The 23,880-nt window shown below is 38.0% G+C and overlaps 2 protein-coding genes across 2 annotated transcripts in view; one reads left to right on the forward strand and one right to left on the reverse strand.

Moving 5' to 3' along the window:
• The window catches only part of KNTC1 (kinetochore associated 1), a gene marked incomplete at its 5' end in the record, with an annotated part of 39,551 nt that extends 19,563 nt beyond the window's left edge, over positions 1-19,988 (forward strand). The window contains 31 exons of the mRNA XM_080355547.1: positions 439-731; positions 1,406-1,578; positions 1,772-1,869; positions 2,803-2,944; positions 3,628-3,684; positions 4,140-4,303; positions 4,843-4,947; positions 5,789-5,917; positions 6,192-6,308; positions 6,708-6,817; positions 7,073-7,283; positions 7,697-7,786; positions 8,048-8,219; positions 9,352-9,410; positions 9,554-9,770; positions 10,166-10,239; positions 11,179-11,389; positions 11,489-11,598; positions 12,213-12,262; positions 12,634-12,712; positions 13,374-13,492; positions 14,377-14,512; positions 15,345-15,440; positions 15,552-15,608; positions 16,022-16,076; positions 16,161-16,224; positions 17,245-17,374; positions 18,363-18,452; positions 18,789-18,934; positions 19,536-19,626; positions 19,890-19,988. Coding sequence (XP_080211673.1) covers positions 439-731; positions 1,406-1,578; positions 1,772-1,869; positions 2,803-2,944; positions 3,628-3,684; positions 4,140-4,303; positions 4,843-4,947; positions 5,789-5,917; positions 6,192-6,308; positions 6,708-6,817; positions 7,073-7,283; positions 7,697-7,786; positions 8,048-8,219; positions 9,352-9,410; positions 9,554-9,770; positions 10,166-10,239; positions 11,179-11,389; positions 11,489-11,598; positions 12,213-12,262; positions 12,634-12,712; positions 13,374-13,492; positions 14,377-14,512; positions 15,345-15,440; positions 15,552-15,608; positions 16,022-16,076; positions 16,161-16,224; positions 17,245-17,374; positions 18,363-18,452; positions 18,789-18,934; positions 19,536-19,626; positions 19,890-19,937 — 3,693 coding nt within the window. The 3' untranslated portion in view covers positions 19,938-19,988. The remainder of the gene's footprint in view (positions 1-438; positions 732-1,405; positions 1,579-1,771; positions 1,870-2,802; positions 2,945-3,627; positions 3,685-4,139; positions 4,304-4,842; positions 4,948-5,788; positions 5,918-6,191; positions 6,309-6,707; positions 6,818-7,072; positions 7,284-7,696; positions 7,787-8,047; positions 8,220-9,351; positions 9,411-9,553; positions 9,771-10,165; positions 10,240-11,178; positions 11,390-11,488; positions 11,599-12,212; positions 12,263-12,633; positions 12,713-13,373; positions 13,493-14,376; positions 14,513-15,344; positions 15,441-15,551; positions 15,609-16,021; positions 16,077-16,160; positions 16,225-17,244; positions 17,375-18,362; positions 18,453-18,788; positions 18,935-19,535; positions 19,627-19,889) is intronic.
• A 1,021-nt stretch (positions 19,989-21,009) lies between these two features.
• VPS29 (VPS29 retromer complex component) lies at positions 21,010-23,384 on the reverse strand (the record flags this gene model as incomplete). Its single annotated transcript, XM_080355631.1, has 4 exons — positions 21,010-21,235; positions 21,527-21,762; positions 22,218-22,409; positions 23,355-23,384. The coding sequence occupies 4 exons, from the start codon at positions 23,382-23,384 to the stop codon at positions 21,118-21,120; spliced, it is 576 nt and encodes a 191-aa protein (XP_080211757.1). The 3' UTR covers positions 21,010-21,117.
• Positions 23,385-23,880: the final 496 nt, after the last annotated feature.

Raw genomic sequence — 23,880 nt, forward strand, 5'->3', positions numbered from 1 at the left:
AACAAGATGGATGGATGATGGCAGAGCGGTGGACGTGATCTACCCTGACTTGAGTAAGGCATTTGACACAGTCTCCCACAGCACCCTCACAGCTAAACTGAGGGAGCGCGGTCTGGACGATCGGAACACCTCATCTGGGTGTTCCTGCTCTGGCAGGGGGATTGGACTAGATGATCTTTCAAGGTCCCTTCCAATTCCTAACTTTCTGTGATTCTATTTAACGCATTTAAGCATGCAGTATCCTTCAGGTTTTTCGTTTTGCTTAGCTACTGCCTAGCAAAATTCTCTAATCTATGACATAAATCAGTAATTGGTAGAAACTAGTAAAGTCAACTCTGTACTGAAAGTATTCCTCAGAATGAAACAAGAAATAAAAACATTAAAAAAAATAAAGTTACATGAATACTAATACATAATCTTTTGTTGTTGCTGTTGCAGGAAGATTTTGAAATCTTTCTTTCAGTCGAAGAATTTAAGAACCCTTCACTGATGTCCAGGCTTCTTGAGATGCACATAAAAGCTTATGAAACTGTCAGATCTCTGTCAAAGTCTAGAAAAGAACAAACAATGAACTGTAATTCAGAAGATGGTAAAACCAAGACCCGTTCTACAGAGTCAAGGTTGTACAAACTGGCTTTGCTCCTGCAAAGGTCAGAGCAAGAACTGGGAGAAAAACTGGCCTTGAGAGCACTAGATGCTGGAAAAGTTGAAGATGCTGTAAAAATATGCAGGTAAAACTGCAGAGGTTTTCAGTCGTATGACTTTTAATGGGCTTCTCTGTACTATTTCTGACACTCTGCGGAAGTAAGTAGATGTAGAGCAAAGGAAAGTGTATTTTGTTTTAGCTTTTTTTTCTCTAAAAATGAGTATCTCAGCAATAGGCTTGTATTCCTTGTATACAGTATTGAGTGAAGAGTTAAGTCATAGTCTCTGAAGATTGCCATTGGTTCTGCCATCACATGATTACTAACTAAAAAGTATTACAGTTTTATAGTGAGAGATTAGTAGGGCACAATATTAAATAACCATTTTGAGAGCCTCTCAGCTTACACAGGTAGAAGAAAACTGTTGTGCACCGACTGTACATACCATGTCATGGTTTCCAGCTGGTCTCTGCCTCATGCTCAGGTTGTCGGATAATTCAAACTTACTACCAACTCCCCCCAAAGGAGATGAGATGAAAATGCTAGATATATTTCTTATTATTGCCATGTTCTGTGTGCTTCAGTATTTATCTTTAAGGTGAGCTCCATTGTATTATTTCACTTCAGTCACAGAAGTTTTAGATGCAGTGACTCATATAGATGAAATAAGTAAAAGGCAATTAAATAATTAGAACAGCATGTGGCCTTAAGTGAAAGCCCTAAGGAGTAGTTTTTTATTTTTAATCCTTTTTTTTTAATAGGTACTTCTATGAAAATCACTGTAATGAAGAAACAGGGAAGCTGCTGTTTTCAGCATGTCAAAGGCTTTGTCATATGTTGGGAACTGATGTTCCAATGATCACTCCTAATGACATGAACCTTCCAGCAGTGATCTATGAACTGGCTTGCCAAGCAGCTACGATATGTAGCTCAGGTAACTACTATTATCACTTATTTGTGTTCATGCTGGGAATCCAGCTTTTCAAATAGTATTTAATAAACACGAAAACAAAGTGAATTCCTATATCTGCCTCTGTAAAAACAGGTGCTGCAAAAAATTGTTTCCTTTTAATAGGACATATGAACCGTCCATTCATAGTATGCTAATGATCTTAATATTTTTACAGATTTACTATTAGATTCTCTGGAACTATGTAAATATACTTTGGCTGCCAAGGAAATTTACACACAGTGCCAAATAGAAAACTATGGATTTACAGCAAAGGTATTTTCTGCTAACTTGAATATATTTTTTTTAACATATGTCTTGATTGACTGAATAGTGTTCACTGTAGATACATTTTCTTCCTCCCATTTTCCTAGCAATATTTCATCAGCTTTTTTAAAAAACAACCAACACCACCCCATACAGCTCTACAGATAAAAATTTCCCTGAATATTTCTGTACATCAGCATAAAGAGTAAACTGATTTGAGTACTAAAAACGGTGCAGCTCTGGCACAAGCATAATTCTCCACTTACATTTCAGTATAATAGATCTGGCTAACATGCCTGAAAATATTACGTGGTCTACCTTGACTTGAGTAAGGCATTTGACACAGTCTCCCACAGCTTCCTTACAGCTAAACTGAGGGAGTGCGGTCTGAATGACCAGGTAGTGAGGTGGACTGTGAACTGCCTGGAGGAAAGAAGCCAGAGAGTCGTGGTCAATGGGATGGAGTCCAGTTGGAGGCCTGTATCTAGTGCAGTGCCTCGGGGGCCTGTATTATTCAATATATTCATCAATGCTTTGGACGAGGGAATAGAGTGTACTATGAAATGAAATAGATCAAAGTGGCTGGGCAAGCATATTTATGCACGAAATGTTATTTTTCTAAAAATGATCCATTTGAAATATTTGCTTATGGTATTTGGCCAAGAGTGTTTATGAAAGCCTCCATTAAATTAATTAAGAATGCATTTTGACTGTACAACTAAATAACTGCAACATTAAAGAGAAATGCGGCCACTCCTAGTAGGAAATCTGTTTAGTGCCACTGGCCATTTAACAAAAAGTAGTATAGTAGAATCCATTTTCAAATAGGAGGTTGTGCTCTGTTCCTGTATTTGAAACTTGGAACCTCTTGCAGCATTCAGTTTGTCAATTGACTCAGCTGTTCTTTTTATTTTGTGTACTTTTGACAATGTTCTTATTTAGACAACATCTTTTGGAAGAGATAAAGATCCTTATGAAGAGTGGACTTACGATGACTTCTTTAATGAAGATGGGGTGGTTCTTGATCCACAGACAGCTCTTCCAGTTGCATATGAAACTATTTCTTCTCTTCTGCCTCTATGTGGTAAACTTGCTTTCCTGAATGTTGAGTCAATATACAATCTGTATTTCATATTGATTTTTATCTAGGAATAGAAATAATTCAGCACTCGTGTGGAAATTATCAACTCAAATCTTGATTAGACAAACTCATGGAAAAAATTTCCATTGGGAAGGATGTAGAATGTAAAGATGACTTTGCTTTTTGTTCTGGTTCAGGAAGAGTCTGAACATCAAATACCTGAAGACACGGAGAATGCTCTGGAGAAGTGTTACTATAAACTTGCCATGTTCTTATGATCTTCTCTAGACATCTTCTAGTAGCCGTGAATGGAGACAGGATTTTATCAAGATGAATTTCAGCTTATTCTAAAAGGATTGTCCTTGTAAAGGACCTATAAAGGATATTCTGATTTATTTGAATAGACTTATTACCTTCACAGATTAATTGTTTATGTTGACTGTCTTATCAAGAGAAAGGCATTTGCACACAAGGTAGTTACTGCAAACAACTGGCTTGTATTACTTTGTCTGCTTGAAAAGATATTCCCTCCTGTAAAGTAACTTCTGATTAGGCACAGTAAAAAATAGCTGTCCTGGCTCTTAGAGGTGATGTGTCCCTGAAGTATCATGTTTTTAAGGTACTTCCAGGCTTCCTAGTGTTGCTCAGCTCCTGGCATGCTGCTGATGTGTTTGTCTGTCTTTCAGAGAACAAGCTGTATCCTTTGGACTCCACAAGCCTGGCAAACTGTGCATTTATTAAAGGTATCGTGATGGCAGACTCACCATGCTTAAAGTATAAATCAGACCACTAGAAAACGTGAAGTTTAAATTAAACCGTAACTTCTTAAATAGATGCCTGGGTGTTCCACTTAAAGCCGTGTTGTAGGGGAACAGCACAGAAGAGAGCAGTTCGAATGGATGCCACAATTCAGCCATGTGATTTTGGGCATGTTGTCAAAGCCTGTACCTCAGTACAGAAATTCTGCCACTGCGTGCTAGGATCCATTAGAACCTTTCCAAGAGGATGGCCAAATTAATTAGTCTGTATTAAATTAAAAGCCCTGAAAATTTAAGGTTTCAAAGGAAGCTAACACTGACCTTGTGTCATAAATTTAATGAAAAAGAAGAGAAACTGCACCGATATTAATTCCATGAACAATATGCTTAATATGAAGATACTAATTATTTTCTGGGTTTGTTTTTGAAATCTATTACAGGACAGAACCTTCTGCTGCCAGCTCGAAGTCCCATCTGTGTGGTGCTACAGAACCTCATGGAGTGCAGTCAGTGTGAGTTAGCTTTGCGGCTAATCATCTGTTCATTTGGATCCTGTCTTCAGCATGGGATATCGAACAACATGGATTTGTCCCTGAGTGAAAAGGTATGGCAAGGACGCTGCTGAATTTTGCTGAGAATAAGTCTTACAAATATTCTATTAACAACTATATAGTGGTTACATAAGAATTTAATACGTATGAGAGATGCTATTGCCATGACCTTATAAAAATCGCTACCGTTTGATCAGATGTCAAGTCATTTTGTGAAAGGAGCTGGTAATTTCTTCCCTATTTTTCAAGGTCCTCTGTTTCTCTTTGCAAAGTAGGTACCGGCCTAGACTTCTGGTCTTTGCAGAGAGCCCAGGAATAACATGAATGTTAACAATGGTTCATTATGTTCTTTCACATTGTTTTATCATCGGTTAGGATGGGAAAAGTTGCAAGTAGAATATTCAAAAAACAGTCCTCAGTTCAAAAGCACTTGGAAACAAAGATCCTTTTTCTATGGAGAAGAGATTTTTATAAGACCTTCATTAAATCTGAAAATACAATTACTGTAGTACCTCCTATTATGCTATAAATAAAAGAGAATTTGAAGGCTTCGAATTTATTTTTTGCCGTGTGCTCTCTTTTTTTGTACTAGCTACATGATGACCATATGCTAGCTGAAACCAAAAGCTTTCTCACTGCTCTGAAACCAAAGTGTACTTCAGGAATTATGACCACTATCCTGACCTTACTACACAAGGTAAGAACGCTCTGAAAAGGGTAAGAGTTGAGCCCCTTTCCTCTGCTCTGTCACGAGAAGCGCTGCCCTTCCTATTGCAAAAACATATTCTGAAATTGTCCTGTGGCCAAACACCACAAAACCCGCACACCTTCAAAAATCACAGACCTTGGAAAACTACAGAGAAGGGGAAGGAAAGTATTGACAGTATTTTAGTGGTGGGAAGGGACTGGGTTCCACAGCCTCGTGTCTTAGTACCAGAACAGGGCAAGGGCGGGCTGAATGGTCTGAGAACATCGGCCTCTACAGCCCCAGCTGCTCTGCTGGGAGCTTCATCTTTGTGGGATCCTTTAAGCACTCCTAAATTATTATCACAGAATCACATCATACCAGGTCAGAAGGGACCACAGGATCCTCTGGTCCAACCTTTCCTGGCAAAAGCACAGTCTAGACAAGATGGCCCAGCAGCCTGTCAGGTGAATCTGAAGTGTCTGTAAAAATGGCCTTTATGACCTGCAGGTTTTCTCTGTCTCATTTTCGGTCCTGGTTTCATTTTAGATTTGTAGATTTCTAGTTGACAGGAGTTTTTTTTTAAAAAGGCATCTGCAAAACCTGCCATATGTTATCTTCTAAGGCAGTTTAGACTAAGGAAAGTGACTTTTAGCTTGGCTTCAGCATATTTAGATTTTAAGTTTTAAAACCTGAAATGCATTTTTAATCTTCCCCCCCCCCAACTTAAATGCCAAATACACTTCCAAATTACAGAGCACTTTTCATGTGTTATACTTCATACAAAGAAACCTATTGAAATATTAATGCCTAAAGTTTATAACTTGTTCTTTTTTCTTTTCCTGAAACACAGGTGTTCAATTGTCGTGTCATAGATCAGAACCTGGCATTGGGATATTGCACAATCTTGCCCAAGGAAGACATGTTCAATAAGCTGTGGGATGTCATAAACAACACATGGCAAAACTACAGAAAAGTTTTGGTAAGTCCACAAGGCAATGTATTTCTTCAGCAAATAAAGGATGTTAAGCAGTTTCTTTAAAAAAAGACATCAGCAATGTAATGTGGACGTGCACTAGTTTGCCATTATCAAGTGTATAGCTGATACTACCATCTGTGAGGTTTGTTTTCATCTTACGCAGTTGTGTGATCATCTATGAACTGTTTTAAGTACCCCTGAGGATTTAGACCTTAGGATTCCAGATTTTCTGATAATTTATTATACTTGTATTAACTTCCCTTCTCACTCCTTTTAGGCAGTAGCTCTGGTTGGAGCACAGCTCGCTAACCATTGTGGTGATGCAGAAGAAAAGCAAAAATTCCAAGAACTGATTACTGATGCAGAATGGGGTATCCAACTGGGTACATTTGGTGTAAGTTAGAATTTTTTTTCTTTTTTATTTACTTACTGTAGGGTTTTAGTTACTATTTAAATGTCAGTATATTCTGAGATGTATTGTGATTTTTAGACAGATTTCCCATTCAAATGTAAGGAAAGTTGGGGGTTTGGTTTAGTTTTAAATTTTCATTCTGTGTGTTTGCTTAAATAAACCTCAGAAACTGAGAAATGCAATAACTGAGGGTGGTATAAAAATAAATTTTAAGTGCTTAAGTATATTTGGCACAGGGCATAGTAAGCAAATGCATTGCTTTTACCTGAAAATCTCTGGGTTGAAACTAATGAAAACATAAAAGGTTGACTATATAAGGAATTAGTCTTGATATTGTCTAGAAGACTTCTTTGAGATGAAGCTAACAATGTTTATCTGTAGATTTCTTTCGAGACTGTATTTAGACAACCACCCATAAGGAAGAAGGAACTCCTAAGAACACTGGTACAAAATCCCAAAGTAGACACAGCTCTCATATTGAATTACTGCAGGTAATAACTGAAGCAAATCAATTGTCTTTAATTGTTGCTGGAATAAAACCTATGCCTACTGAAATATCTTTTAGTTTAAATAGATCAATGTAATATGCAAATTATTTGGGGGTTTTGTTTGCAGGGTTTGTTTGGCTGTTGTGTTTGGGATTTGTTTTAAATACATACTGGTCTCTGGTGAATTTATTAATAAGGAAATAAGCACCTTGACAACACCAAAGGTCACAGAGAAAATAACATTCTGTCCTCTTCTAGTACTTTCATGCTGGACAGCGATGCCGCACTGCAGCTCTGCATCGAAACGCTTCTTCTCCAGAATGCTAATACAAATCATGTTGAAGATGACTCTGCAGAACACAGCGAGAAGCAACCTCAATCCACATTACTCGCTAGAGCGCTAGAAATAATTCCTCTGCTGAAAAGCACGAAAGACCTGGTCACTAGCCTCAGTGGAATATTGTACAAGGTAAAGAAATTATTAAAAAAACAAGACAAAACAAAAAAAGCAACACACCAAAACAAAAAGAATCCCTGAATAATGCATCTAGTCTCAAACGCTGCACGTCACTTGAATGACCAATTAATAATTCCATAGAAATTCGAAAAGGTTTTTGTTTTAAATTTCCTAAAGAATGTAAAAGTTAAGTTTCCGTTTTCTGCTTCTGCAGGAAAAAAAATAGCACAACAAATCTAATTTTCTTTAAAGACAGGTAGAGTCATACCTCCCTTAAAGAACAACCAGAAAATAATCGAGCAAAAAAGTAATTTAATACTGTTTCTTCAGTGTTATGTCAATATACTTAGTGTTAACATTTGAAAAAGTTAACTCAGTGGTATGGTCTTATAAAACAAAGCATATAAAATGGTTATTTTGAACAGCTTGAGCCTTATGACTATGAAACCATTGGAATTGTCCTGAAAGTGATACAAAATGCAGATGAAAAGAACACGAGCATCCAGCTGAATCAGGTACGTCCAAACATGTTGCTGTTACCTTGCTGAAGGCATCTGTATTTTGGTCTGTTTACTAGTGTAGTTATTCAAGAGTCTGTTGAAATTAATTGAGTTATTCTGTCTACACCTCTCTCATTCATAAAATACCATTCAAGAAAGTGATCTCCAGCTTGTTTGTTTGTCGGTTTGGTATTGGGTTTGTTTGTGGGTTGGGGGAGAGATTTTTTGGAGGTTTTTTTATTGTGTGTGGGGTTTGTTATTATTTTCTTTCCCCAGGCTTTGAGCCTCCTCAAACATCTGGAATCTTATCAAAGAATTTCTCCACCTGTGGACCTAGAACACCAATATGTTTTAGAGCACGGGATTCCCTTACCTCCAGCTGCACAAACCAGACTGCCCTTTCATCTGCTGTTCTTTAGAACCGCACAGTGTTTCTGGAATATTATATGTATGTTCATTTTTTTTTTTTTAAGGCTAGATATCTGCATAATTCCCTTTCTCTGCTATAATGGATATACAGTAGACATTTCATATTAATTGTATTTCTTTACTAGAGCAGTTTTTGTCCCAAGTACTTGTGAAAGCACTTGTGCTCCCAAATTGCTACTTGTGAGGTAACCAGCTGTCAGTGAAGCTAAGACAGACAATATATACAATGCAGAATTCTGTCCTCAAATCCTTTTCTAAGGACTTCTCAAGGACTAAAGTAATCCATGTATCCCACTTCCCAGGCCAGTGTGGATAATTAAGATTGTATTCTTTGGGCAGGGAAAAATTTAATGAAATATAACAATGGCAAGTGTAGAGTCTTGCATCTGGGTTAAGAACAACCCCAGGTTCCAGTATAAGTTGGAGAATGACCTATTAGAGAGCGGCCAATGGTACCTGGGGTGTATTAGAAGGGGGGTGGTTAGTAGGTCGAGAGAGGTTCTCCTCCTCCTCCTCTACTCTGCCCTAGTGAGACCACATCTGGGATATGTGTCCAGTTGTGGCCCCTCAGTTCCAGCAGGACAGGGAACTGCTGGAGAGAGGCCAGCACAGGGCAACAAAGATGATGGAGTGGAACATCTCCCATGTGAGGAAAGGCTGAGGGAGCTGGGGCTTTGGAGCTGGAGAAGAGGAGACTGAGGGGTGACCTCATTAATGTTTACAGATATATAAAGGGTGAGTGTCAGGAGGATGGAGCCAGGCTCTTCTCGGTGACAACCAATGATAAGACAAGGGGTAATGGGTTCAAACTGGAACACAAGAGGTTCCACTTAAATCTGAGAAGAAACTTCTTCTCAGTGAGGGTGACAGACACTGGAACAGGCTGCCCAGGGAGGTTGCAGAGTCTCCTACTCTGGAGACATCCAAAACCCGCCTGGACACCTTCCTGTGTAACCTCATCTGGGTGTTCCTGCTCCATGGGGGGATTGCACTGGATGAGCTTTCAAGGTCCCTTCCAATCCCTGACATTCTGTGATTCTTTCTCTCCCAATGGAGCTCTGCATCTAACAGTAAAAGGAAAATGCTCAGTTTCATAGAGAAAGCTGTGAGTGGAGTGTGACACTATCACAGGCAGCTCTTTTTCCTTTCAGCTGCAGAGCTCAGCGAGGAATCCTTCCCGACACTTCTGTTGATTTCCAAACTAATGAAGGTAAAGTAGCATCTTGAAATAAATTATTTCAAAATTATTCTTTTTCCTCCTCCACAAAAAAGAGCTTTCATCTATCTTTTGCATGATTTTGGTTTCACCGTAGAACTTCTGACAACACTTAATCTACTTTAATGTTTTCCTAGGTTTCCCTGGATACCTTACACATGTCTGCAGCTCGACACATCTTTGAAAAAAAATTGAAACCAAAAATATTTGAAATGAGAAGCAGTGGATATACATCAGTTATTAACAAGGAAACAGCTAAAACAGTGCAGACAATTCAGTCTTATCTGCTGTCTATAATTAATCCAGAATGGGCTGTAGCTATTGCTCACAAGATTGCACAAGAATTTCCAACAGGTAAGGGGCTTATGTGATGACCTGAGGGGTGAAGTAATGGGTAGGTAGGTTTGAGAAAAGAAGAGCTAATCTGTGACTAAACACTTGTTCCGTGTTCTTAAGTAGAAGATGGGAAAGTTTGAGAATTAAAAGGCATTTGTCTCCTAAATGCAATTTTGACCAGTAGACTAGAAAAACAACCACTTTGTAACACATCATCTCTATTGAAGCCTTTTTTTCTCTCTTTTTAAACCATTTTGTCTTGCTTAAAGTTTCTGCATGTTCAGGACATCTTCAGACAGGTTTTTCAGCAAAACTCTTTGAAATAAAATAGATTTAGTATATACTGCAGAAAGGATTAATGACAATTTATTTTATTTACTTACTTCCTGCCTTTTCTTTGTTGTTTAAAAAAGGTCCTGACCAGATTCAGGCATTGAAATTCTGTCTCTATCTGGCTGAGAAGTGGCTAAAGAACACTACAGCTAAGGTAACATTAAAGTGCTTGCAAGACTGTTGTATAGCCAGGTACCTATGTCAGTGTTTTGTCTTTTGGTATTTTGGATAGCGATGTGTAAATTGTCCCATAACCAGCCCTGACTCGGGAAGTACTTTATTTTGGGGAAATGACTGCGTAGGCGACCCCTCCCTCAGAAGAACCTTCTCTGTCCAGTAACGTTCTCCTGTTCACAACCTTGCAAAAATTAAACTTACAGATCTTGGAGGCTGGACAAAAAAGATACCATTTTAAGGAAGAATAATTTGTTCTTTCTCCCGTTGTGTGCATTTTTCTTGCTGCGGGAGAATGAGTTGGAATCTGTTCCAGCTGTGAGATCAATAGCATTATTAACTTTTGCTTTGGGTTCCAAGACTCTTTAGCTATTTTTAGTAGGATATTTAAAGAAAATCTGCTTTTACTTGATTCTCAGGCTCATTTTTACGTGGTTGGTAGGGAAAGGTGACTAAGAATCTCAGCCTTGCTTATAAATATCAAATTTGCTATGGAGTTGCTGAGGTACAATGAACACTAAATAGTTCTCTGATACTTAGTCACATCTTTGAATAGATTTGTGCCGAAATTAAACTGTAATTCTAGCAGCCAAGGTTTAACATTAAATCCTTTTTCTTCTCCATCTTCCCTCAAAATGTCTTAATGTTACATACTGCTGCATGTGGTACATATTTTATTTGGCTTTTTCACAACATATCTTTGCTTACCGTTTTTTTTACAAATACATTTTTGTGCTAGAGCAGCATGGTTGATATTGTCTGTTTACATTAAAATATCTTTGTAGATACAGGTATAGGGGCGCAGTTGTAGAACTGATTTTTCTACCCAGCTCACTGGTTTAGACTATAAAAAGGTGATTTTTCTAGTGCTTTTGAGTATAAGAAGGTTGTTTTCTATAAAACTGGTGTTTTGCTAAAGGGTGATTCACATGAAAAAGCAGAAGTCCTGCAGAAGAAATTATATATGCAGTACAAGCGATCAGCAACAGAAAATGTTCTAATAACACATAACTTGAACACTGGGGAGCACTTAAAGTCTATTGGGAAACCAGCAAATCTTATCATTTTACTATACGAGCATCACAGCATAGACCAAAGAATCCAAAATCCAACTGGGAGAGATTATCCAGGTCAGTATCCACAATCTAATTTCAAATAAGTTCTTTAAAAAAACCAGTAAGCAGGATAATACTAGTTTGTAAATATGTTATCTCTACCTATTTATGTAGATATCCATACGGCAGCCAAGGAAATAGCTGAAATTAACTGTCTGGATATGAACAAAATTTGGGATAAACTGTTGGATAAATGGCTGTGTCCAAGTATTCAGCCCTCAGAGGTAAGTCATCGCTGGAGATTTAGGGTTGGAGAAAAAAGGCCAGTTACATAATATATATATATAGTTTTTTAATCACTTGTTCAAAAGACTAAGGCTATTTTGCACAATTTTCCTTTAGTACTCATGAATCTATTTAAGAAGCATCTGAATTCAGATAACTAGTAATTTCAGTACCTTTCTGATTTTGTTGCACACCGCTGCGTCTAGCAAGAATGATTTGAAATGCTTTCCCTTCTCTTTGTGTAGACATTAAAATCTCATCTTTGATGCTACAGTAAGGTTGTGTAGCCAGCCTAAAGGAGTTGCAAATATATTCGCCTCGAACACTGATTCTGGAATCAGAAAGAGTTAACAGAGAGTTAATCGCTGTCTGTGCAGCATACAGCTGGGTGAGGGAGGGCAGGGAGCTTCAAAATTCCAGTTAACAGGCTGGGGAATGGTGTTGACATTATAGATAAAGAAAGAAAGAACTGATAAAACCAGAATTCCTTTCCTTGGCTGCATTAGCAGAGGCTTACATCTTTTAAGACAGGGTTTAAGCAAGGGTACGACCAAGCTATTTATCTAAACAATTCGGAGAACTCTCACAACTAGATTTTCATTTCTGTTTAAAGCAAACTCCAGAAATCTTTGGAGGTGCACAGGAAGATGAAGAACTCCGAAGGTATGTGTGTTTTCTTATGTATAATATGGCAAATTATTGTTAACTTGCAAGTTTAACTATATCTGGCTTTTTCAAGAAATCTGTGTATGATTCAGAATTAACTGTTGTGTTCTAATTTTTACTTTCTGATGACATCAGTTTTGAGTCATCAGATACTTATGCAATGAAATTCCATTTGCGATAACTTACAGATGTAAGTGCGTGCTTATGAGTAGCTATTTGGAGATTTTCTTATCATTTCTATATCCTTGGAATCTCTTATCCTTAATCTCTTTTTGACAGTGAAATATATTTATATTTGAATGAACGTTGCTACGTTGTATTTCAGCAGCTACGCTGTACTTGTCTTAAAAACAAATACATTTTTGCAGAGTTATATATCTACTTCAGTCACGCCCAATGGATTATACTTCAAGAATGCTTTTCGCAATTACAACATCTGCCACATCTGTAAGTTTCTAAATTCTTGGTCTAGTTTGCTTCTTATTAATTTTTTACCTCTAATTGAAATCAAGTGGTGCCTGCATAACCGTATGGGTTTCAACCTAAGGCCTTTGCATCTGTGACAGTTTATATATCTGTATGAGATCTATGCTTCTCCTCTCCCACCTTTGGGGTAAAACTGTGGTATTCATTGAATTTTGCTATTGACTGTCAAAAGCAGCCCTTGAACTCTGCGTGTTCCAAATTTGTTGTTGATATTACCTGAAAGTAATTCAAGTAAATGGTTTCTAGAATGTGCTTTAAACTGGCGTAATACATTGGCTCACTTCGGGTGGAAGTAAAGCAGAGGGTAAAATTATTTAGCAGAACCCTAACCTTCATTCTCCACATTTACTAAATGTATTTGTGGTACTATATATCACTAATATTTTTCTTGCCTGCATTAATAGTCTTTAAGGTATAAATCCACCAGGTTTAGCAGCGTTCTTTGAGGCTGACAGATATTTCAACTGGTTAATACAAAAGTTGAATGGGAACCAGTCTGTTACTTAGCATATATTTCCACTAAATGAATCAAAAAAAGCTTAGAAAGGACCATACTAGACATTTATAGCCCCCTCTAGTTGTTCAGCCAACTGTTGTGACTTCACCGTGTTTTCTCTCTCAGCCAATTGGTGTCACTCAGCTGACATTTGCTCACAGGAGCAGAGCACTGAAGTGTCTGCTCTACTTGGCCGATACCAACACGGTGGAATCGCTCTTCAAGAAACCTATTGAGAAAGTCAGGTAAGGTGATTTTTCCTTAAGGTGTTCATTAATAATGATTTTTTTTTTTTCTTGGTCTTTAACAGCCATCAGGAAGAAATATAGGATATTTGGAGAATTATTTTTTACCGATCTGGTTTTTTTTGAGAACTACCTGAGGGGCAGTTCTAGCCAGGTGGGGATTGGTCTCTTCTCCCAGGCAGTCAGCAATAGGACAAGGGGCCATGGGCTTCAACTCTGCCAGGGGAAATTTAGGCTGGATATTAGAAAAATTCTTTGCAGACAGAGTGGTCAGGCATTGGAATGGCTGCCCAGGGAGGTGCTGGACTCACCATCTCTGGAGGTTTTTAAACTGAGATTGGACATGGCACTTAGTGCCATGATCTAGTGAACGGACTGGAGTTGGACCAAAGGTTGGACTTGTTGATCTCTGAGGTCTTTTCCAACCCAGTCGATTCTGTGAACTGAAACATTTTTTCCTACCCATATATACAGTGTTCTGTTTATCAGAGTCCAGAGCTGGTCACCTTGCAAAGACAAAGTCCTCTGCAACAGTGACGAACCAAAATCCTGGCAGATAACGTTTCTGCTAAAATATCTGTAGAACTAACTTCCTTAGAAAAAAGCCTAGACTAGGATTTCTCTGCTGGTAATCTGGAATTAGTGCCTTTTTAATGGAAAGTGATGTTTTCAGAGTACATCGTGCCAAATAGCTACATATGGGTTTCTGTAAATATGCAGTCTCTATGCACAAATACAGTCTACATTATTTTTCTCTTACTTTTTTTAAAGCAGCAGAACAACACTTGTCCAATATTATCCTGAGCTTGATTATGTGAGTTATAATGTAATAATCACTGTAAATATCATTAACTCCTGGGTTTGGGGGGAACTTTTTTTTACAGGTATTTTCTAAAATGCTGCATTTATCTAGCAGAATTTGAAATCTTGAATATTCCATATACTTATGAATCATTTCATAAGAGTCCTAAGGAAGGAATGATTAAGGGGCTATGGAAGAATCACAGCCATGAACCCACGGTATGATTTTTCAAACTTTTGCAATTTCTTGTTTGTTACTCATTGTGTAAAATATGCACCTTTCTACACAGAACACGCATTTCTGAAGAGATGTTGCTCCAATGTACTTTGTCCTATTCATACATTACTCATATTTAAAAATACCATGAAATGTGCAGTCACCCCAAAGACTCTCCTCTTTCAGAGGGACCAAAAAACCCAAACCTGTTGATACGCTCCCTACTGCTCACTACATAATCATTCCCTAGTACTTGCCCACCTTTGTGGGCTTCTCTGGGAAACAAGACATTTGGTGCAGAAGCCTTTATTTGAAGTTGCTTGAACCTCAGACTTACTATGAATTAAGTATACACTTTCAGAGTAGCTGTTGTTTACTTACCCGATACACAAGGAATGGGGTTTAAGTTATGATCCGCTTAGGAATTCAACTTTGACAATTACTTTCTGTTACCAAATATCTTTTGTAAACAGCTAACTTAACTCTGAAGACAAGGGCAGGTAAATTTAATATTTCTATTTAGAGCCATAAAATGGAGGTGATCTGTTCTTCGGTTGGAATATACACATACTAGTCTGAAACTTGAAAATGACAGGTTAAAAAAAGCTTTAGCTTACCTACAATCAGAAAATAAAGTGAATCACATGTCAGTGGGGTTTTTTGGGTTTTAATTCTCCTCACGTTTAAAATAATTTTGACAGTGGCTTGGTTGTGGCCTTTCAGGGGTTAAAGATCCTAGTAACGCTGTAAAAATCCACAGTTATGCTGGCAAGTAGTAAAGGCTGGAAGATCATGAATATATGTAAAATACAGCGTGTCCTTGCTCTCCTTTAGGCTGTCAGACTGGTGACAGAACTCAGTCTGGAATACAAAGTATATGATTCCCAGCTGTGGAATGGGCTACTACAGAAGCTCCTTGGTTTCAACATGGTAAGGAATTTTTAAGCATGAAGTTCTGCAGCAAGGTAAGAAAAAGGCAGTTCTGTAGATTACCATCAAATCTTCAAAAACACTGTAGCATTTTATAATTTTTTTTTTCAGATTCAATATCTAAGACGAGTTTTGCTAGCAATTACTGGGATTCATTCGTTATGGGAGGTAAGCAAATATTCTGCAACTCCTAGCATCCTATTTGTGTGTGTGAATGGCAGCCATCTGTGCCATGGAGCATTATGCACAAGAAGATTCTTGTTGAAATATTATTTTTATGACAATGCAATATGCAGATTAGTATCTTTATCATATTTTGCACTTGTGGCTCCTTCAGTAAACACTTACTTGGAGGCCTTTGTAAAGCTCGACAGAATAATTTTAACGTAAGTCAAAATATGGCTAAATCTTAGACTCTGAGAGGAGGAAAACAATGCTATGGAATAGGATAATAAGAAAATAAAATGGACAGGCTTCTTCCACCTGCAGCAGGTCAGATGTCTGTGCATCTGGGTTTAAAAGTACCCTTAGTTACAACCATATTTGGCTATTATTATACTTTAAAACTTTGTTGTCAACAGATCCCCAACTTCAGCCGAGCTTGGCGAAGTGTAGTTCTGTCACCATTTCTCACAGGTAGGGTTGTTATTATAATAGCTATCGTGCTTCTGCAGCAACTTGGTTATATATTTACTTTATCATGTTTTCTTTTTTCCTTAGCTTCATGTCCACCGAGTCCTAAACAGTTAGAGGAATGTTGCGAGGGTTTTGTGATTCTGGTCAAGTAAGTAGATAATATGTTTGCATTAGTTTGAGTGGGAATGTCCATGTTTAATTTCTCATCCAACGACTTGCCCTGGGAACAGGCGCAGGAGCTCCGAACACTGGGGAACATGAGGCACAAGGAAGAACCTTGTGCCTCTTGGGGGCACGACAGGATCAGGGCACATACCCAAACAGAAATTCTGTGTTTGCTCACAGACTGTTGACAACACGTGCTGAAACTCGGTACCTTTGCTGTTTAAACTGTACTGGGAACTGCTCTCAAAACTGGGACTCAGAATCAGCAGCACAGACTGCCAAAAAGCAATTTATCTGCCCAGTCACTGCCCCCACAAGGGATACCTGTTCATGTCCTGACATTTTTAAAGAACTTATGGTCACCCCTAAAAGTCCAGTTAATATTTTTATTAGCCCAAAATATAGCACATTTCCTAAACATTAGCACGAAATATAAGAAAGAAATCATTTATTTTCCTACAAAGAATCAATGTGAGATTACAAAAATCTAATACCTGCACATCTATAAACATGGTTAACCTATGCTAATGTTCCATACACAAACCAGTTTTGCATTGCTTCTACAATGCAAAAAAAGCACAATAAACCATCTTATTCACCACAATGCTCTGACTTGCTCAAGAGGAAAACCAGAGGTCAGAAAGCCTGACTTGAACCAAAAGTTAGTCAGGAAATACTGGAAAAGGATCCAGCTGAAGAACGTGCGTGCACTACAGTGCATATGCACGAGTACCAAAGCATTACTCTGGGGAGTTGGCCAACACTCCCCCTTGCAATAGTTTTGGGTGTGTAGAAAGAGAAACTGGGGTTGGTTGGTTGTTTTTCCAAGCTAGAAAATCACCGTATTCCGTGAAACTTCAACTCACAGAGCTTGGCTGTTTCTGAAAATGAGGCAAAAATGTATTGTTCTACCTGGCTTCAGAATCTCAGTGCAGTTTGCTTGACAGTATTAAACCGTCTAGTTGTACATATCATAGCTGAGAACATCACTCCTAATTTGAAGGTGTCCTGTCCTGGCTGACTTGGATGTCATCGGAATAGCTAAACAATATGCACAGTTGGACCTTCCAGCTTTTGCTTTGGGATGCCTGTTACTGATTCCCCAGCCCGAGAAGCGAGAGCAGCAAATTCAGGTAAATAATCTGTGCCAGGGAAACGTCTTTAAGCACGTTGTGTTCAATAGAGACTGTGAAAGATGGTAACTTGGAATTCCAGCTTATTTAGACATGTCATTGCTGGCAGCTGCTCAGTGTTTCCCACCCTCAGAGGCTATTCCCTGAATTTGTCCTTCTGAAAGGGATCATGTGAACACTTGCTCTTTTTCTTAATTTAAAAAAAAAAAGGCAAAAGCAGCAAGCTTCAAGTCATCCTCAGCAGCTTTGTCATATGACTTTGCCTTTTGTGGACTGGAGGACATTTGGTGGGATCCCACACATAAAACCCATGAAAACGACCAACAAAACCCAAGCTGTTGTCATACGTCTGCTAGACCAGTGTTTGATGATGAGATATATAACTGCTGAGGAGCTGCCAGTGGGCTGGTTTCACAGCACATTTTAAGGAAAGTCCCAAATCCTACTTCAGAAGAGTGTTAAGTTGAAATCTCCGGACTTCTCAGAAAGATACTTGATGCGAATCACAAGTTCTGATGTAAACCTTTTGCCTTAAAGCCACATCCTCACTATCCATGGATCCCGAGTTTCCTTTCTCATTTGCTTCCGTTAATTTATGCTCTGTGTTGTTCTCCCAAATGAAGCATTATAGGCTGTTCCCATACTTGTCACGAGCAAACCGGCACTGGTAAAGGCATCTTAAATTCTTAGACTTCCAGTCATTGAAGTTAAGCTCAGAAAGATTTCCCAAATTACAGCATTAGTGTAACATATGTATTCTGCTGGCAATGAGTCAAAAAAATATGTAACAGATACAGCAAAACACCCTTTGAGAGTTAATAACTAGCACTACCCTTTCAGTCAAACTGCACAGACCCTAGTTTGATAATTTCATATTTGTACCTAGAACTTCAAAATATTAATTCATGAATAAATCAAATACTTGCTCTGAAGGGAGAGTTTCTACTTTAATAATTCTCTTTTTTTTTTTTTTACTTATTTTTGCAAGGGTTTCTTATCAACATGTAACACAGAAACAGTACTGCAGCAAATAGATGAACACATGAACACTGGAGAACTAGTGGCATTTGCTTCTCAGGTAAATAAATTTTACTTCACTTGCCTTTGATTCAAGGCTTTTTTGATACGTGTACACAGAACCTTTTCTCTCTCTCTCTCTCTCCTGATGCTGCCAAGCATTAGCTGACATAACGCACACTTCTAAGATGTAGCAACATTTCTTAACTCATTCCCCATCAGAATCCAAGATTAGTATTCATAAAATACGCCATTTCACAACATCATAAAAAATAGCAATTAAAAAAAAAATCTTGCTCTATAGGAGTACAATAAGAAAAGTCTGAGCTCTTTTCATTCAAAAGTACAATTTCTTATGTTTAAAGTATTAATACTTTTCCACTACTAAAATCTACAGATTAGATCCTCTGTTTTGGACAGTATCATAAATGAGAAACAATATGAAAAGTTCTTGAAAACTAAGTATTTTCCACTGTTGAAGCAACAACTGATGAGTACTCACCGAATGAAAGAACTGGTGGATTATTTTGCCAAAAAGAACCGGTAAGCTAGTAAAAGGTAAAACGTGATGCATTACTGATAGCAATTATAGAAGTTGAAGCTCTGTCAAGATTCTTTGTGCCACCATGGAGTCACAGCTTCAGTGACAAGAACACTCTGAAAAAATAAACTGCCTCTACTCAAGACTTAGGAATTAGTGGTTTTGCTGCTAAGCTTTTCAAGAGTTAAATCTCTTGTGTTCCACTTAAATAAAACAAAGGCTCTCAGCTCTGAACCTACTGCTGGCACTTCTCAATCAGCAATCAGCGACTCACAGCACCTGGGCTGATTGCACACAGCTGCATACTTGCATTTCAGACCCCAAACACCACGTATTGCGTCATTTTGTTACCATTTATCCTGCAATCAAAATGACAGGAACCAATAAATAACCATTTAAATTCTAGTAGATATTGGCTTTATTAACAGCCCCAGGTTAACGGCTCAGCTCCTCATGGCTTGATTTTCTCTACAGGGAAATGACAGGACCCGACTTTAAAAATGTGGGGCCTTGCCTTATTTTTATACTTCGGTGTATGTAGTCTAAATTCTTGGCTAGTTAAAGAACTCGTTGACAGAGCTGATGAACTTTTGCCTCCTACAGCATTGACGATGCAACAGCCCTAATTAGAGAATATCAAGAGAAATGTGGGAATCCTGCTCTAGTAGACACATCATCATCTGATCTTCTGAAGGTAAAACCACCCACTTCTGTACATCATGCAGTATTTTCTCCTTTTTCTCTAAACTACGACTTTCACTCAGCTTTTAGCAAAAATACCTGTTAGCCAATTTATTTTACTAAAATATATTGAATGTAATAAAAGATCCCTTTATCAGTTCAAATAATTCATTTTACTTGAACCAAATCTAAACCTTCTGAAGCACCTTCACAGCACATTCTTGGATTATATCCTGCTTTCCTAAGCCCTATTAATAGCATTCCCTGACCTTCCAGATATATCTGACTGGACCAGAGGAGCCCTATGTGCAGAACTGTCATTGATGAGGTCTTGATTGACCCTTTTCTCCCTGTATTGGCAAGATGGGGGCCATGGAGTGAGAAGGCTTGGACTGGTCAGGTGAACATGAAACTGAACCCTCAATGCTCTTTTACCAAAAGCCACCGTGAGCTTTCCACATTTTTTAACTGTTCTAGGCTGTTTCTTCTCTGTACTCTGTCCCCATAGAAACAGTTTAGATTTACAGCAGAATTTCCTCTTTTTATTCAATAGTAACATTCATATTCAGCACTTTGATTTTTAAGAAGGATTAAAGTTTATTTCCTTTACTTCTATATTTGTTGTCAGGATCACTAAGGTTTTATTCACACAAACATAACCTTGTGTAATTGTGATAAAGCTTCTTAGAAACTGTAAGTGATGTACTTCATGTAAGATACACTTTATAGACAAATTTGTAATTTTAACTACAGCGACCACAAATAAAGAGACTTAAAGATCCCTTTTGGCCTTGCAGTGTTCTATAAGCCTTTTTTAATGATGAAGCTGTCAGCAAAGGTTTGCAAAGGCTTTTCTTTTCGACTTTGTTCTTTCTGTACATCTGCAGCAGGAAGGAGTTTCACTGCAGGAAGCAGCAGTTACCCAAAGGTTCCCGAGATACCAGGCTGAAAATGCTTTGTCCTTTTCTAAGGTAAAGCAGGTTTATATTGAATAGAAGTTAAACTTTCTACAGTGAAAAGACTACTGTAACTTATGAGTTAAGTGTAATATTTTCAGAATCTATCCATCCATTTTATTCTTTAAACTTAATTAGGAATGTTAAATTGAGAAAATTGAGGCAAACATATGGCCCGAGAGCCCTCAATTTTTCTGTTCAAACCCTTTACAAGTCAAACCAGGGAGAGCATCAGGAGTTTTCAAAGCAACTACAACTGTTGCATTTTTTTTCCAACAACAGTGCATAGAGCTTAGTTTTTTTTCTATGAAGTGGAGTTTATTACAACATAAAGGAACAGTAATTAAACAGTTATTTTAATGGAATATCTTACAAATCAATTCATACAGAGAAAAGCAAACACAATGTTGGTTTAAAGTTATTACCAATAAGCTACGTTGTTAAGCTGTTAGCGAGTTAAGTGTAGTACTGTAAACTAGCAATCAAGTACTGTAGTAACTTGCAGTTCAGAATGAGATGGTAAAAATACCAGAGAAACAAAGACATTTTTAAGACTTTTTGTACTCAATTCTTTCTACTTTCACATCATCTCCAATTAGTTGATAGACATATGTAACTACTGTAGAGGCCTGGATATCCATCAGCACAAATGAAGGAATGATGTTGCTAGAAAGAAAGGAAAAAAATCCATATTAATTGTGCATATGTAATCACCTGAGCAGTGTTTCACTGCTACTTAATAGGAATCACTCTAAGAAAAATTGATATTATTTTTTTAAGCCCGGATAAGAAGCTTTAAGTATTTCGTCTGTTTTGGTCAAGGAGATTTAGCAAGTGCTACCAACCCTTCCCCTCCCCGACATTTAGAATGGAAACATGAACCTTCACAAGGAGTTTTGTAGTTCAGTTTTGTTATCAAAAAGAAACCCCCACGGGTGTTTTTCATGCTTCACTTACTTCTCTAAGGCATGATAAGCTCCTGTAGCTGATCCTGGATTTATATAGAACTTGTTTTCATGTTCAAATGCCTCAAATTTGTGTGTGTGTCCCGAAATGAGGATGTCCACGTCAAACTGCCTCTGTAGCAGCGCCAGGCTGGCCATATCACCCCAAGGAATGACCTGGTGGCCGTGAATCAGCCCGATTTTGAACTGTCCAACAGTTACAACTTTCTGTTCAGGATAATTCAGGTTCTAAAAATAGAAAGAAAAAAACACACCACAGGTTAGATGTACAGATTTATATTTACAAATCTCTATGCAACACGAAGAAGATGGGTGAAGCTTATGGAAATATTCAATAAAACTGGCTCTACCGCTACAAAATGAGAGCTACAAAGCTGCTTTTGTGAACACTGGAAAATGTGGTAGGACACAAGGAACTTCAAAGATGTGACAACAGCAGGTCCTGTCTGCTGCAGTCCTAGACACAGCCAAGTATGCAAATTACTTTTAATCATTCTGATGACAGATGAGAACTTACTCTGCAATCCACACTATTGATTGCAACCCCAAATCTTTTGCCCAGTTTGCTTGTCACATGCTCTTAGCGCCACAAAACCTCAGTTTGCCCACTTGTACTTGAATTACAAATAACCCAAATGTTGCCTTTATATTAAAAAAGTGTCATTATCAAGAGAGGTCACTACCTCATCGAAGTCCCCTCTGACAACATGAACGTCCCCAGCCAGAGTCTTGAGGTAGTCGTAAGTGTCCTTGGTGCAGAGGTTTCCTGTGCAGAGGATGTGTTGGATCTTCCCTGGAACCAGCAGTTTTTTGAATTTGGCTGGGAGGCTGTTGCAGCGATGTGGGATGTGAAGATCTCCTAATACTAACACCAACTTATCGGGTGTCACGACAGGAAAGAAAGGTCATTACAGAGGCTTATCAAACAAGAATCACTGGCAACCAGAAACATTGCAATGTTTTCTTCAGTTTCATACTTTGCATTTTGATGTAAAAACTACTAAAATAAGGATGAAATGGTGATGGAATATTGCTATATTGAAGGAAAACAGGGGACCTTGCTAACGTAGAACATTATCCAGAGGGGAGCCTTACAAAGAGCCTAAAGAATTTATTTTGTTGCTGAAAGCCATTGCAAGGTGTAACAACCTTGACTCAATGATCTTAAAGGTCTTTTCCAACCAAAACGATTCTGTAACAGAAGCGTCACTACTTGATGTATTTTACATAAATTTGGGAACAACCATAAACTCTCTCACATTTTCTTCTTCTTCAACATAAAAGACATCTCTAGTACATGTTCTTAAGCACAGACCTGGCTAAACCACAGCCACTTCCCTTTAAAACTCTTTATCCAAATTTCTTTCTACTTTAATTAATTTCTGTTTTGTCCCCTATGAAGAGAAAAAAAAAATGTGGCAAAGTTGCAACAGTGTTAACAGCTGACCAGAATAGGAACCTCGTTCAGAGTCCATATTGTAGGAACCACTGAACTGTAACAGGATAAGAGGAACAGTTTAAAGTATTAAAACAAACAAAAAAAAGGGGACACTGCAGAAAATAAGCCAGACAACTGCACACAGTGGTTCTGTTACCAGTTCTATATATTCATTCATTAGTTGCAGCACAACAGATGCTACGGGAATACAAATTTAAAGGGGGCTTCAAAATTATGGATTCAGATGAAACAAGACCATAGTTTAATATCGCAGGCTTTAAATCTACAAATAAAGAAATAATATGAGCAACACAGCAATAAATTAACTATGCAAAAAGGGGATGAAGAGTTCTACAAAGCATGGGGTGTTACGCCACTATACCGTAAAAACACTGGAACTAGAGCCAGTCATCCCTGTGAACTTGATAAATAGCTCCATATTAACAAGAGACAGTTTATCTTCCAACCATAATGCTTTGTTAGTAACGCAGTTCCTAAAACGGCAGCCCTCAAATGTGCTTTTAAAAGATACAGCCCAGATATATATAAAAGCAGTATTAACTATGCTAAGAAATTTCATTTTTTTAATATTTTCTTTTCACACTTTCAGGCCACTCAGCTATCTTCATGCTAACAGTGATCAAAAAAGGCACAGGGAACTTGGATGTGCTTTTTGTTTGGATTTTGGGGTGTTTTTTTTAGATTAAGAATGTCCCAGCGCCATCATCAAAGCCACGCATCTTTGGAGAATAACTGGTAAAGCAATACAAGATTTTTTTAATCAATGAGCTGCCAATTTAAAACTAACCCAAGAGAGACCAAAAAAAGAGACACATTTTTTATGGTCTTTCAAGAGTTCCCAGTGAAAAACACTCTCACTAGCAACAATCTAGAGATTATATACTTGA

Source organism: Nesoenas mayeri (assembly GCF_963082525.1).
Source record: "Nesoenas mayeri genome assembly, chromosome: 17".
NCBI classification, from domain to species: Eukaryota; Metazoa; Chordata; class Aves; order Columbiformes; family Columbidae; genus Nesoenas; species Nesoenas mayeri.